The sequence below is a fragment of the Pongo pygmaeus genome, chromosome 19 (assembly GCF_028885625.2).
Source record: "Pongo pygmaeus isolate AG05252 chromosome 19, NHGRI_mPonPyg2-v2.0_pri, whole genome shotgun sequence".
Lineage (NCBI taxonomy): Eukaryota > Metazoa > Chordata > Mammalia > Primates > Hominidae > Pongo > Pongo pygmaeus.
Window position 1 is genome coordinate 17,252,063 of NC_072392.2, and position 15,685 is coordinate 17,267,747.

General features: G+C 38.0%; 1 protein-coding gene and 1 pseudogene across 4 annotated transcripts in view; both read right to left on the bottom strand.

Moving 5' to 3' along the window:
* Positions 1 to 418: 418 nt before the first annotated feature.
* On the bottom strand, positions 419 to 2,258 carry LOC129017366 (serine/arginine-rich splicing factor 6-like; annotated as a pseudogene).
* A 2,752-nt stretch (positions 2,259 to 5,010) lies between these two features.
* ZNF624 (zinc finger protein 624) overlaps positions 5,011 to 15,685 on the bottom strand; it is a 34,434-nt gene continuing 23,759 nt past the window's right edge. For all 4 annotated transcript variants that reach the window (XM_054457870.2, XM_054457869.2, XM_063656601.1 and 1 more), the window contains one exon: positions 5,011 to 8,769. In XM_054457870.2, coding sequence (XP_054313845.1) covers positions 6,551 to 8,769 — 2,219 coding nt within the window. In that variant the 3' untranslated portion in view covers positions 5,011 to 6,550. The remainder of the gene's footprint in view (positions 8,770 to 15,685) is intronic.

Here is a 15,685-nt window from a genome sequence, read left to right on the forward strand (position 1 = left end):
GTCTACAAATCCTATTTCTGGAGGTCCTAGCCAGTGCAATAAAGCAAGAAAAAAGTGGTATGAAGATTATAAAGAACGATGTAAAACTGACTTTACCACAGATGACATACTGTGCACACAGAAAGTCAAAAAGAATGAACAATTATAAATAAGTGAATTTAGCAAGGTCACTGGATATAAGATCAACTTTAAAAAATCTATTCCATATATATATATATATATATATATATATATATATATACACACACACATACATGAATGAGAGATACCATATACCTATATTGTGGCAACAATCACAAAATGAAATTAAAATAATACCATTTATAGCATCAAAAACATCAAATGCATAGTACTAATCTAACAACACTTCTACAATTGAAAAAATACAGTAACTTCCTTTTTTTAAAAAAATACCTTTTATTTTTACTCAACTTGTTAAAGGGGCAGATAAAGACTTTGGCAAATTTGATTAACAGCACAAAATAATGTTATCCAAACTGAATAATTTATTGCTGGTCTGAGGCTTGCCTTGTTTACACTAAAGTAGAATTTATGTTGTTTCCACAAATGGCAGATATCAACATTTAAAGGAATTTAATAGTGACCTCTTCAACAAGGCAATCATCTTGGTAGCAAACTTCTATTTAAATCTTACATAACTCAAGCTTTATAAAAAGCCAACATAATTGCAAATTGGGTTCTCCCTCTAAAGCCTTAAGTATTCAAAGCTCAAAACAGTTAATTTAAAAATAAGCAAACAAATAAAGCAACAAAAAAACCCTGCCAGCAGATCTGGCTGAAATACTTACAAAAAAACAAACAAACAAAAAAAACCAAACACTAAATGAGCTTAATCTTTACAAAAGTTATGTTAGCTCAAAAGCTATAAAATCAAAGTTATCTTAATTCTACAAAGAAGGGAGAGGGTCTTCATGCCACCATTTCCTTAGAACCTCATCTTTTTCATCCAATTTGGCCACAAATCAAATTTCTGTGTGCCCCTGTTTTCAAGAGATTCTTCTTGCAGAAGAGGCCAAGTATAAACATGGAAGAGTAACTGCCTAAGTAGGAAAGTGTTCCATAATAGTGTGCAGACAACAAGAGAGTTCTGAGTTAATCTCTGGAACTCGACCTGGACCTTGATCTGGACTTTGAGTGAGAACTAGAGTGGGATCTTGAAGTAGCTCTTTTTGGTGGAGGGGACACAGAACGGGCCTTTGAGGGTGGACCAAGTAGCGGCGAATTGGAACAGGACTCACTCCTTGATCTGGATTTTGACTTTATAGCACCCTTCCCATTTTCTTTGGGGGATGGGGACCGAGACCTGCTTCGAGATTTCTCATACTCATCCTTAGATCTGCTTCGAGAATGTGAATGGGAACCCCGATCAGACTTGGGCTTAGATTTGCTCTTTGATCTAGATTTCCTGCCTTTTGATCGAGAACGTGATCGACCTCTGCTCCGCGACCTGGAACTGGAGCGACTTTTTGAGATACTTCGAGATCTACTGCGGCTGTTGCTGCGACTCCTACTTCGTGACCATCTTCTAGATCGAGACCTGGATCTGCTTCCAGAGTAAGATCGCCTATGGCTTGTGCGTGGCTTATCTTCAATAAGCCTAATATTTCTGCCATTTATTTCTGTGCCATCCAGTTTGTCCAAAGCACGCTTCATGTCAGAGTAGGAGTGAAACTCAATTACACCCTCATTTGTTCCTTCCTTGTGGGCATCCGCACAGGTTACTTCACCTGCTTGTCACATAAAATCCTTTAAATCTTGCCAACTGCACAGACTAGAAAGATTTTCTACAATAAGCCTGTATTCTGTATGAACAGGTGGTCCGTATTTGTCTCTGCTAGATGTTCTCCCACTGCTGTGTCCACCTCCACCACGGCTGCTTCCGTAGCTGTAGCCGTCGCGATTGCGACGCGGGCCCGGGCGTGCTCTACCATCAGAGGCTCGCCGCAGAGCTCCTTGCAGTTCAGCTCGTAAACGGCTTCGTTGGCGTCACGGGAGTCCTCGAACTCCACCAAGCCGTAGCCATTTTTGAGGTCTACTTCGAGGAGGCAGCCATAGCCACTGAAAAAGCACTGGATGGCCTTCTCCTGGACGTTGTAGCTCAGGCGTCCTATGTAGACGCGTAGCATGTCTGTGGCGGGCGGGGGCCCAAGGGCTGGTTGTGGAAGGGTAGACCGCAAGCCAGTAGCCGCGCTGCGGGTGCGGGGACGGCAAGAGCCCCAACACGCGCCTCACACCACAGTGACTGCCGAGTCCAGCCACACAATGGTTAGTAACTTCTATAATTGAAAAAATTGTTGCAAAAATATAAAAATTTCTGAAATTTTGAGGTGAATTCCTCAGGATCCACCTGCCTCAGATGGATCACTTGAAGTCAGAAGTTCAAGACCAGCCTAGCCAACATGGGGAAATCCCATCTCTACTAAAAAAAAAAATACAAAAAATTAGCTGGGTGTAGTGGCAGGCACCTGTAATCCCAACTACTCGGGAGGCTGAGGTTGCAGTGAGCCGAGATTGTGCCACTGCACTCCAACCTGGGTGACAAAGCAAGGCTCCAACTCAATAAAAAATAACAACAACAACAAAAACCAAATCCCAAAATGTTTAAAGTATCTATATAAATGAAATGTTTTGGAATACTCATAGATTAAATGTCTCAATATTCATGTTCATAACTTTTCCAGAATTAATCTATGTATCTGATGTAATGCCAACAAAATCCTAGCTTTTTGGTATGGGGTGATTGAAAAAAACATTCAACAATGTATATGAAAATGCCAAGGACCTGAAATAGTGACAATTTTGAACAAGAACAAAATTAGAAAACATACAGTTTACCCTTGAGCACAGGTTTTAACTGTGTGGGACCACTTATACATGGATTTACTTCTACCTCTGCCACTTGAGACAGCAAGACCAACCCCTCCTCTTCCTCCACCTTAGCCTGCTCAACGTGAAGACGATGAGGATAAAGATCTTGATGATGATCCACTTCTACCTAATGAATAGTAAATATATTTTCTCTCCCTTATTATTTTCTTAATCATATTTTTTCTCTAGCTTATGTAAGAGTACAGTATCTAATACATATACAAAATATGTGTTAATTGACTATGTTATTGGTAAGTCTCCTAGTCAAACGTAGATTATTAGTAGTTATATTTTTGAGGTCAAAAGTTATACAATGATTCTTTATTGTGTAAGGGGGTCAGTTCCCCTAACCCCTGAATTGTTCAAAGGTCAACTGTACTATCAGTTTTCATTTAAAATATTTGGTATTGTTACAATAATAAAAGCATACAACAATGAAACATAGTCCAAAAGACCCTTACATGCATGATCATTGGATTTATCATGAATGTTCAACTGCAAAACAAGGGAAAGAGAGGAAGATGGCCTTTTCAATAAATGATGTTGAACAAATTGCTTATTTGTATGAAAAATATTTTGACCCTACTCCATACCATAAATATTAATTTCAGATGGATCATACACATAAAATAGTAGATATGTGGAAGAGAATGTAGAAAAATATCTTTATGACCTTGAGTTACGATAATATTTCTTAAACTGGGCAAAAAAGCACTAATCATAAAGAAAAGTTATCCTTTATCAAAATTAAGAACTTCTGTTCATCAAAGGACATCATTTAGAGAGTGAAAAGGTAAGCTGCAGATGAGATATGTGTAATACAAACATCTTTAAAAACCCCGTCTCCAGAATATATAAAGAATCCTACAAATGAGCAAAAATCAGTTCCCAACTAAAAAAATGGCAAAAGTCTTGAACAGGTACTTCCCAAAGAAGATATTTAAAAAGCCAACACATATCGAAAGGAGGGGCTCAACAGCATTATCCACTGAGGAAGTGCAAATTAAACCCATAATGGAATAGCGGCATGCACAAGAACCAGGCCCTGGGAGCTCACCGTGCCACTGAAACTGCTCTAGTCAGGTTGGTGTGGGTCATCCCCAACCCCTTACCCAATGGATACTTTTCAGTTCTTTTGTCATTTGAACCTACTGACCACGTTCCTCTTCTTGAAGCACTTGCCTCTAAGGCAGGAATGGGAGGGAGGGTTTAGATGTAGTGACGATTCGGAGGCAGAATGGAGGGACCAACAAAGTTGGCATCATGCCATGTCAACTCTGTGATAGCAGGGCTTCTTAAAGGTCTGACTCTCAAACCTTTCAGTCAGAAAGTGGCACATTAACTATCCTCAATAAGGATTGGTCTCTTAGTAAGTTTCACTATTAAACTTCAATCAGAAATGGTCATTTTAACCAGAATGTCAAATTGTTCATTTATGATGGAATATAATTCACATCAATCTCCTTCCCAGTGTTAAATACATATTTACCCTGGCATCGTGAAACGGGTATTTGATCCTCTTAGCCTCCCTGAAGTGTAACTCATCATGCCTTGTTCTTTTTGGATGTCAGGTCTTTGGTCTGTTAGGGCCTTCTGGTATCAAGGACACAGCTTCTGGGTTCCCATTGTTACTCTAGGCCCCTCCTAGCAGAAGTATTTCATAGTGTTCCCAGAACTTCCAAGCCCTCATTTACAGACTTGGGTCTATAATTGGCTATTTTCTCTCTCTACACTTCATCATGCAAAGTTCAGAGGCTTTACACAGCCTCTTCCATAAAGACACCTGTTGTTGCCATTGTGACCTTTTCTTTGGTGGCATGTTGAAAGTGGAACTTCTTTCTGAGGCTTGAGGTCTTCTGGTCTACAGCCTGGGCACAAGTTCCAGATATTCTTGGGCACATTTTTCATCTATCCGGAATTTCTATCACCTCCTACAAATGAAACTCAGTGGGTGGTAGGAATAAGATGCTAAGTAACTTTTTTTGGAATTTAAGTAACATCAGAACCAATTTCCATGCTCTAAGATGCATGAGCACCTCTCCCCCTCATTGTATATCCAGCACTGAGAGTAGGTCCTGGCACATTGAAGGTGTCCAATAAATAAAATGCACAACAAAAATATTTTTCCTTTTTATGTAAATATTACAGGTTCATTGCAAAGAAAAAATTAAAAACAGAAAAGAAAGTAAAAAACAAAAAATCGATACTCCACTAAAACAGAAATAACCATCATTAATTTTTTGGAGACCATCCTTTCATCTCTCTCAGAAGTTCACATAAATACATAATATTACATTTACAGTTTTATACCATAAAGGCAGCATTTACATTTTTCTGTTTTTACAGTCTCCCCTTCCCTTACCTCTACTTCTCCTTTTCTCACTCCCCTCAAGGTAATCAATATTAACAGCCTTGTGTATATTCTTCCATACCTGTCTCCATGTGCATCTAACCACACACACACACACATAAATACAAAATAAATGGGTGTGATTATTTTAACAAAAATGATATATTGTATATATACATTTGTTATAAAGCAATTATTTATCAATACATTGTGGAAATACATTGAAATCAGCTAGTATAGATATAAGTCATTTTTAAAATTACTCTCACACTGTTCCATAATATGGGTATATCACAATTTATCTAACCACTTCCCTATTAATGGGCATTCACTTTGTTTGCAGTTGGGGCTTTGCCCCCCTCTACAAACAATACTTCAACAAACACGTTTATTTATATTCTTATGCATTGATGCTGCTTTTATTTCTATGGGACAGATTCCAAAAGTGAGACTGCTGGGTCTAAGAGTATATATGTTTAAAATTTTAAACATATATTGTTGGACTGCTGGTGGAGGTATGTTATACAACCTTTAAGTAACAGTACATGGTTTCCCAAACCCCAATAGCTAGCAAAAGATCTCTTAATTTTTGCCAAATTCATGAAGGGGAAGTTTCATCTCACTGAGCATTTCAATTTGCATTTCCCTGAGTGCTTTTTAGGTTCAAAATATTTTCACAGGATAATGATCACCTACAGTTGCTCTCCTATGAAGAACCATCCAGTCCAGAGGGATTAAAGACTTAAGTGTAAAAAATAAAATCATAAAAATCTTAAAAACAAATTTAGGATACTATGTATAACCTAGGGATTAAGGAGATCTCTTTTAAGTAAAATGAGTAAATAAAAAATCTAAAAAGGAAATGATATAAATATTTTCCTATAAAAATGTTGTGCATTACTATAAAGTATAAAGACAAATGCTAGATTAAGAAAAACATCTGCTACATAATGACAAAGGATTAATATCTAAAATATATAAAAAGCACCTCCAGGTTTATAAGAAAAGACAGATAAATAAATAGAAAAATAGACAAATACATATATAGGCAATTAACTAAAGATAATTTTTTAAATGAGTAAAGTATGAAATCTGGATGAATGCTTTCATTTGTTCATTATTTTCCTCTAGTGAGAGTTTCCTTATAACTTCTAATATTTAATATTATTAAATGATTTCCCACATAATTGTTTATAGTTTCTCTGTATACTTTCTGACGAATTCCTAATGAAGATTTTCCTATATTCATAAAATATAGTTTATAAGATTCATCTTGTGGAGTTGACATCTAGGTGAATGACTTATTGTTCTTTATGTTAACTGAGTTTCTCTCTGATGTATTCTTTGATGTACAGTAAGGCTTGAACTACTCCTGAAGGCTTTTCCACATTCATTACATTTATAGGGCTTTTCTCCAGTATGCATCCTCAAGTGTACAGTAAAGTCTGAGTTAGTTCTGAAGGCTTTTCCACATTCTTCACATTTATAGGGCCTCTCCCCAGTATGAATTCTCTGATGTAGGGTTAGCTGTGATAAAGTAATACAACCCTTTCCACATTCCTTACAGGTGTAGGGTTTTTCTCCAGTGTGTGTTCTCCAATGCACTGTAAGGTAAGAACCCCTCCTGAAGGCTTTTCCACAGACATCACACTTATAGGGCTTCTCTCCACTATGGATTTTCTGATGTTCTGTGACATGTACCATCTGGCTAAATGCTTTCCCACAGTCATTACATTTAAATGGTTTCTCTCCAGTATGTGTTCTTTGATGTGTATTAAAGCCTGAGTTACTTGTGAAAACCTTTCCACATTCATTGCATTTATAGGGCTTCTCTCCAGTATGCCTTCGTTGGTGCACGGTAAGCTGTGATGTATTAGTGAAGGCTTTCTCACATTCATTACATTTATATGGTTTTTCTCCAGTATGGGTCCTTTGATGTACAATAAGGTATGATTTAGTCCTAAAGGACTTTCCACAGTCATAACATTTATAGGGTTTCACTCCAGTATGAATTTTCTGATGCTCCTTGAGATTTACCATTTTGGTGAATGCCCTCTCGCAGTCAGTACATTTATATGGTTTCTCTCCAGTGTGAATTCTCTGATGTACAGTTAAGTGTGATTTTATTCTGAAAGACTCCCCACATTCATTGCACAGATAAGGTTTCTCTTCAGTATGAATACGCTGATGTATAATTAGAGAAGAAGAACGCATGAAGGCCTTTCCACATTCAGTACATTTATAAGGTTTCTCTCCTGTATGCATTCTGTGGTGTACAGTAAGGCATGAATAATTAATGAATGCTTTCCCACATTCATTACATTTATAGGGTTTTTCTCCTGTGTGAATTCGCTGATGTTCTGTGAAATTTGCGATGCGGTTGAATGCTTTCCCACATTCATTACATTCATAGGGTTTTTCCCCAGTGTGAGTTCTTATATGTACGATAAGGCTTGAATTACTTCTATAGGCTTTTCCACATTCATTACATCTAAAAGGTTTCTCTCCAGTATGAATCCTCTGATGCACATTAAAAATTGTGGTATTCTTAAAAGACTTCCCACACTCGTTGCACTGATATGGTTTCTCTTCAGTGTGGGTCTTCTGATGTACACTAAGATATGACTTGTTCCTAAAGGCTTTCCCACAATCATCACATTTGTAGGGTTTCTCACCATTGTGAGTTTCCTGATGTCTTGCAAGTTTTGATTTATCACTAAAAGCTTTCCCACATTCACTACATTTATAGGGTTTCTCTCCAGTTTGAATTCTCTGGTGTTGATTAAGACGGGCACACTGGCTAAAAGATTTCCCACACACATTACACTGATAAGGTTTCTCTTTAGTGTGAATTCTCTGATGTACCATAAGTGATGAAGAAGCAATGAAGGCCTTTCCACATTCATTACATTTATAGGGTTTTTCTCCAGTGTGGATTTTTTTGTGCTGACTGAGATATGAAGGCTGGCTGAATGTTTTCCCACATTCATTACATTCGTAAGGTTTTTCTTTAGTATGAGTTCTTTGATGTTGAATGAGCAATGATCTATAACGAAAGGCCTTTTCGCATATACTACATTTGTAGGGTTTTTCCTTATTACTGGATTTTTTCCCCAAAGTAAGTTCTGAAGTCTGCCTTATGGCTTTGCTGCCTTTCATCTCCTTGCAAATAATCTTCCCCAAATGGGTATCTGTAATCAAATTTAAATTCTCTGTGAAATTTTCCTCTTGTGTTTGGCATCTGCTGTGAAGCTCTTCTGTGGCAATGCCTGGTTCTGGAATAAGAATAGATTCAAACCTAAAGCCTCTTTGACTAGTGGGAGTCTTCTTGAGTGGAATTATTCTTTGACTCAAATGATTCTGATTATTTTCTAATCTCAATATCCTATCATTCCATTTCCATAACCCTTCCATTCTGGAATCCCACAGACCATTCTCTGTAAGTTTCTCTAGTATGGCCTCCTGTGATAAATCTTCAGAAACAGCCTTTGTTCGTGTAGCATTCTTGGTTGCAGGTTTGGGCTCCATGTCTGGGGCAAAAAGGCAAAAAAAAAAAAAAAAAGAGAAAAAATCAAGTAATTCCTTTCCTAAGGTGGGGCAATCTCACTAAACAGAATAATAAAAGTAATAAATACATGGATAATGAATATATGGTTTTAATTGCTTTCACACTGACTTGTTTTCTAGTGAGAAGAAGGTAGGGTTAAGGGAGGCTGGTTTAGCAAAAACTAAAGTAGCAAATTCAATGAAACTTTCCCATAAAAAAGTCCATTCAGCTGGGCACAGTGGCTCATGCCTATAATCTCAGCACTTTGGGAGGCCAAGGTGAGAGAATTGCTTGAGCTTAGGAGTTCGAGACCAGTCTGGGCAATATAGCAAAACCCTGTCACTACAAAAAAAAAAAAAAAAAATACAAAAATTAGCCAGGCATGATGGTGTGCACCTGTAGTCCCAGTTACTTGTTAGGCTGAGGTGGGAGGACTGCTTGATTCTAGGAGGTGGAGGTTGCAGTGAGCCAAGATTGTGCCACTGCATTCTACCCTGGGTGACAGAGCACGACTGTCTCAAAAAAAAAAAAAAAAAGTCCATTCATAGTTTAGAGCCAACTATTTTAGATAGTATTCTTCAACTTTTAACAATCTCAAAAACTGTCATACTTCCTTGCTTTCTATTTACTCCACAAACCAGACATTAGTCCCCAACCATACTTTCTATTTGTTCTCTTTTTTTTTTTCTGAGACAGAGTCTTGCTGTGCCACCCAGGCTAGAGTGCAGTGGCGTGATCTCGGCTCACTGCAACCTCCACCTCCTGGGTTCAAGCAATTCTCCTGTCTCAGCCTTCCGAGTAGCCAGGACTACAGGCGTGTGCCACCATGCCCGGCTAATTTTTGTATTTTTAGTAGAGATGGGGTTTCACCATGTTGGCCAGGCTGGTCTTGAACTCCTGGCCTCAGGTGATCCACCCACCTCAGCCTCCCAAAGTGCTGGGATTACAGGCCTGAGCCACCATGCCATGCCTGGCCTCTATTTGTTCTCATTCTTGATTGACTAGCTTTGTTGTGAGGGCTTTCTCAAATTCACTGGCAGAATAGTTTATTCAAGTCTTTGTACATACCTTTTAATAAAACTTTTATGGAAAAAACACTTTGATTTTCAAAAAGAACTGAACAACAAACTAGTCAAAAGTTAATATTTATACTTACTGATATTTCAAATAGTGGTAATTATTGTTTAAGGGTAGATTTTGCAACTTTTTTTATGGCCCTAAGAACATTTCTGAGTTTGTCAAAAATTCATTAAAAAAATTACACTGTGGAATACTGGTTTTACAACGTGTTTGTGTATGCAATTTAATATTTTATTTTTAAGACACTTTAATGCTTTTTAAAACTTGTAATTCATTTTCAGGTAATTATGCCTCAATGTTTAAATATAAGTTCAATAAAAACTCTTGTCCATGGTAGAATGGTTTTATGATTTTTTTTTTATTTTTATTTTTGAGGCAGTGTCTCACTCTGTTGCTCAGGCTGGAGTACAGTGGCACGATCTCAGCTCACTGCAACCTCCACTTCCTAGGTTCAAGTGATTCTTGTGCTTCAGCTTCCAAAGTAGTTGGGATTACAGGCATGCGCCACCACATCCAGCTAATTTTTCTTTTTAGTAGAGAAAGCATTTTGCTATGTTGGTCAGGCTGGTCTCCATCTCCTGGCCTCAAGTGATCCACCCTCCTCGGCCTTCCAAAGTGCTGGGGTTACAGGCGTGAGCCACTGTGCCCAGCCAATTTTATGATTTTAAAACCCACTTTTAAGCAGTATGATTTGTCTACGTTATTTTACTTTTATAAAATTTAAATTAATATTTTGTCATGCTGTTGCTATTTATCATTCTTTTACTTTTAAATAGTTTTAATTAGTTTGAGCATATTTTTTGCTGTCATAGGATATTATATTGCCAATATCTGATAAAAAAAAAAAGTTTGCTGTCAGAAAAAAAGCTATAAGGCTGGGTGTGGTGGCCGATGCCTACAATCCCAGCACTTTGGGAGGATGAGACAGGAAGACTGCTTGAGCCCAGGAGTTTAAGACCAGCTTGGGCAACACAGTGAGACCCCATCTCTATAAAAAATTAAAAATGAGCTGGGCATAGTGGCACACACTTGTAGTACTAAATACTTGGAAGGCTGAAGCTGGAGGATCCCCTGAGCCCAGGAAGTTGAGGCTACAGTGAGCTATGATTGCATCACTGCACTACAGCCTGGGTGACAAAGTGAAACCCTGTCTCAAATAAATAAATAAATAAATAAATAAATAAATAAATAAATAAATAAAGGCCGAGCACAGTGGCTCACACCTGTAATCCCAGCACTCTGGGAGGCCAAGGTGGGCGGATTACCTGAGGTCAGGAGTTCTAGACCAGCCTGGCCAACATGGTGAAACCCCGTCTCAACTAAACACAAAAATTAGCTGGGTGTGGTGGCACACGCTTGCAATCCCAGCTACTCGGGAGGCCGAGACAGGAGAATTGCTTGAACCCAGGAGGTGGAGGTTGCAGTGAGCCAAGATCACGCCACTGCACTCCAGCCTGGGAGACAAAGCGAGACTCCATCTCAAATAAATAAATAAATAAATAAGAAGAAGAAAAGCTATAGAAAACATATCTGTAGCACCAATTTGGAATTCAGAAACTAATATTAAATTTAAAAGGTCAAAAGAATATGAAGTTGGAAAGCAGAAAAATTTGCTGCAAAATGCACTAATAAAATTATAAAAGCTTAGAGTACAAAAAGGTTGTTGTTATATTAGTAATTAGAAATTTTCTTCAATAAATTTATTTGTAGAAACTTAATTTATATGCACTAAATTCTCATCTTTCTTGAGTGAAAGTAAAATGTTACTCCCAGACAACAAGAATAGAAAACAGAATAAAAACTTTTACATTTGAGAGGTCTGCACTTTGGGGATGTCAGAGGAAGTCATTTGGACCAACTTTATTGCTGAGAACAATTTGAAATTTTGGACAAAAGAACAGTCTGTTTGAAAGCATCTAAAGCTAGAAAGACCTAACAAATTACAAGGAGAAGAATGAAACCCAGAAAAACAATCCTGGTATTTGGTGCCATTTTCCCCTTCAAATGCCTGTTAATTCTCTAAGAAATGACTGAGAGGCTGAATAAGTAAGCAGAACTCTTAATAAACTCATAGGGCAAGAAAGACAGAGACGGATTTAGGTCCATGAAGGAGGACAATTCTGGAACAACTAGGGTTTGGCTGGAACCTTAAGGTGATAAGCCCTACAAATAGAACGACTAAGAAATAGATCAGCTGGCTCAAGGACTAAAACCCACCTCATTTAAATTTCTCATTGAATTAAAGTGAATGAAGATTGTTATAGTCCCTAGCCTAGCAGTCTGACAAAAGCAAACATTAATCCTCTGTGGGAAAGATTACATAATCTAGAACCTCCTAATATTACTATAGATTTTCATAGTCAATGCCTGATACTCAATCAAAAATAACAGGCATAAAAGGAGACAAGGCTGGGCATGGTGGCTCACATCTGTAATCCCAGTATTTTGAAAGGCCAACAAGGGCAGATTACCCGAGGCCAGGAGTTCGAGACCAGACTGGGCAACATGGCAAAATCCCATCTCTATTAAAAAATACAAAAAAATTGGCCGGCCATGGTGGTGCATGCCTGTAGTCCCAGCTACTCAGGAGGCTGAAGGAGGAGAATCACTTGAACTTGGGAGGTGGAGGTTGCAGTGAACTGAGATTGCGCCACTGCACTCCAGCCTGGGTAAAAGAGCGAGACTCTGTCTGCCTCCCCCCACCCCCAAAAAAAGGAGACAAAAATCAAAAGTCACATGGGAAAAAAATCAAGAGAGAAAACAAATATACAGAAACAGATCTAAAATGAATCCAAATAATTGAGGTCTCAGACATAAACTTTAAAATAACTAGGATAACTGTATTCAAGAACATAAGATTAACAATCTCACAAAGATTTGTAAAGTATAAAATAAGAACCAAATGAAAATTCTAGAACTGAAAAATAAATATAGTAACTTAAAGTATGGGCTAAGAGCACAATAGAGACAGCACATGAGAGAGTTAGCAAAATGGAAGATAGGTCAGTACAAAGTATCCATACTGAAACACAAAATGATGAAAAACTTGCGAACGTTAGAAAAGCAGAAGAGACATCCAGGATAGGGTGAAAAGGTCTATCACAGATGTAACCAGAGTCCTAGAAGGTTAAAAAGAGAAGTGAGAGAGAATGGACAGAAGTTAAGTCAAAGAAATAATGTCTTAGAATTTTCCACAAGAGATAAAAAAAAATCAAGTCACAAGTCTTAGAAGCCAAATGAATCTTCAGCGTGAGAAATATGAAGAAAACTATACTAAAGTACACAGTAGTAAAACCGTTGAAAACTAAACTCTTAAAAGCAGCCAAAAAAAGAGAGACAGGGAAGGGCACAGTGGCTCACGCCTGTAATCCCAGCACTTTGGGGAAGCCAAGATGGGCAGATCCCCTGAGGTCAGAGTTCGAGACCAGCCTGGCCAATGTGGTGAGACCCCATCTCTACTAAAAATACAAAAATTAGCTGAGCATGGTGGTAGGTGCCTGTAGTCGCAGCTACTCAGGAGGCTGAGGCAGGAGAACTACCCGAAACTGGGAGGCAGAGGCTGCAGTGAGCCGAGATCATGCCACGGCACTCCAGCCTGGGCAACAGAGTGAGACTCCATCTCATTAAAAAAAAAAAAAAAAAAATCTGTCTCTCTCTCTTTTTTTAAACAGCGTCTTGCTCTGTCACCCAGGTTGGAGTGCAGTGGATAGGATTACAAGTCTGTGCCACAACGCCTGGCTAATTTCTGTATTTTTAGTAGAGATGGGGTTTTGCCATGTTTCCCATGCTGGTCTTGAACGCCTGACCCCAAATGATCCACCCACCTCAGCCTCCCAACACCTGGCCAAAGACAGATAGATGTCCTTTAATGAGCAACAATTAGATCAGAGGTTACAAATTATAACCAATTTGGCCCATCATCTGTTTCTGTATACCCAGCAAGATAAGAATGATTTTTATATATTTATTTGTTGATTTATTGATTTACTTACTTACTTATTTTGAAACCGAGTCTCACTCTGTTACCCAGGCTGGAGTGCAGTGGGCAATCTCAGCTCATTGCAACCTCCGCCTCCTGGGTTCAAGTGATTCTTGTGCTTCTGCCTTCCGAGTAGCTGGGATTACAGGCCAGTGCCACCATGCCTAGCTAAAATTTGTATTTTTAGTAGAGACAGGGTTTCACCATGTTGCCCAGGCTGGTCTCAAACTCCTGGCCTCAAGTGATCTGCCTGCCTTGGCCTCCCAAACTCCTGGGATTACAAGCATGAGTCACCACGCCTGGCCAATTTTTACATTTAAAGTGGTTGAAAAATATATCAAAAGAATGTGAGACATTAAAAATGTATGAAATTCAAATTTCAGAGTCCATAAGTGAAGTTTTAGTGGAGCACAACCACATTACTTGGTTAATATGTTGCCTATGGATTCCTTGGTGCTACAATAGCAGAGTGGGGTAGTTGCAGCAGAGAGTCCTTATGATCCAACAAAGCCGAAAATATTGCTGCCTCGCCTTTTATATAAAAGTTTAGACAGATGGCTCACTTCTCAACAGATTGTACATAAGACAGAAAACAACAAATGATACCTTTGAAATGTTGAAAGAATATAACTGCCAATCTAAAATTTCAAACTTACCAAAAATATCCTCCCAACATGAAGGCCAAATGAAGATATTTTTAGAAAAAAAAGGGAAGAGGCTGGGCATGGTGGCTATTGCTTGTAATCCCAGCACTTTGGGAGGCCGAGGGGGATGGATCACCTGAGATCAAGAGATCCAGACCAACCTAGCCAACATGGTGAAACCCCATCTCTACTAAAAATACAAAAATTAGCTGGGCATGGTGGTGCATGCCTGTAATCCCAGCTGCTGAAGAGGCTGAGGGAGTAGAATCGCTTGAACCTGGGAGGCAGAGTTTGCAGTGAGCCGAGATCACGCCATTGCACTCCAGCTTGGGCGATAAGAATGAAACTCAGTCTCAAAAAAAAAAAAAAAAATTAACAATATACTACTTTTAAAATAAAGACAAAGTACAAGAATACACAGAAAGTGAAAGTGAGCAGAAGAAAAAAGATATACTATACAAACAACAACCAAAAGAAAGATGCTGTAGTAATATTAGTATCAGACAAAACAGACTTTAAGGCAAAAACTTTTAAGAAATGAGATACTTCATAATGACAAAAGCCAATTTACCATACAGATAACAATTATAACTTTGTATTTACGTAATAACACAGCTTCAAATACAGAAAGAAAAAAATTAAATGAACTAAATAGGAAGCAAATGTATAGTCTCACTAGCAGACTTTAAAAAATCTTTCTCAATTGATAGAATAAGCTGTAAGTACACAGATTTTAACATAATTAACAAACTTAATCTCCTGACACATCTAGAAATTGTACTCAATACTCAATACCTATAGGCTATACATTTTTTCAAGAGCACAAAATGTTTACAAAATTCTGCAAAGACTGACATAATTCAGAGCATCTTGTCTGACCATAGTAGAATTAAAGTCAACAAGATTGCTAGAAAATTCCCAAATGGCACAAAATTAAGAAAAACATTTAAAAATAACCCAAGGATAAAATATATCACAATAGAAATTATAAAATATTTTCCACTCAAAAATTATGAAGATGCTACATAAAAAAGTGTGATATAGTCCTGATAGCCCTAAACGATTAGAAAAGAAGAACAGCTGAAAATCAATGATATAAGTATCTAATTCAAGCGGTTAGAAAAGATCCACAAATTAAGCTCTAAGAATGGAATAAAATAATAAAGAACAGAAAGTAATAAAACTCAAACATACAA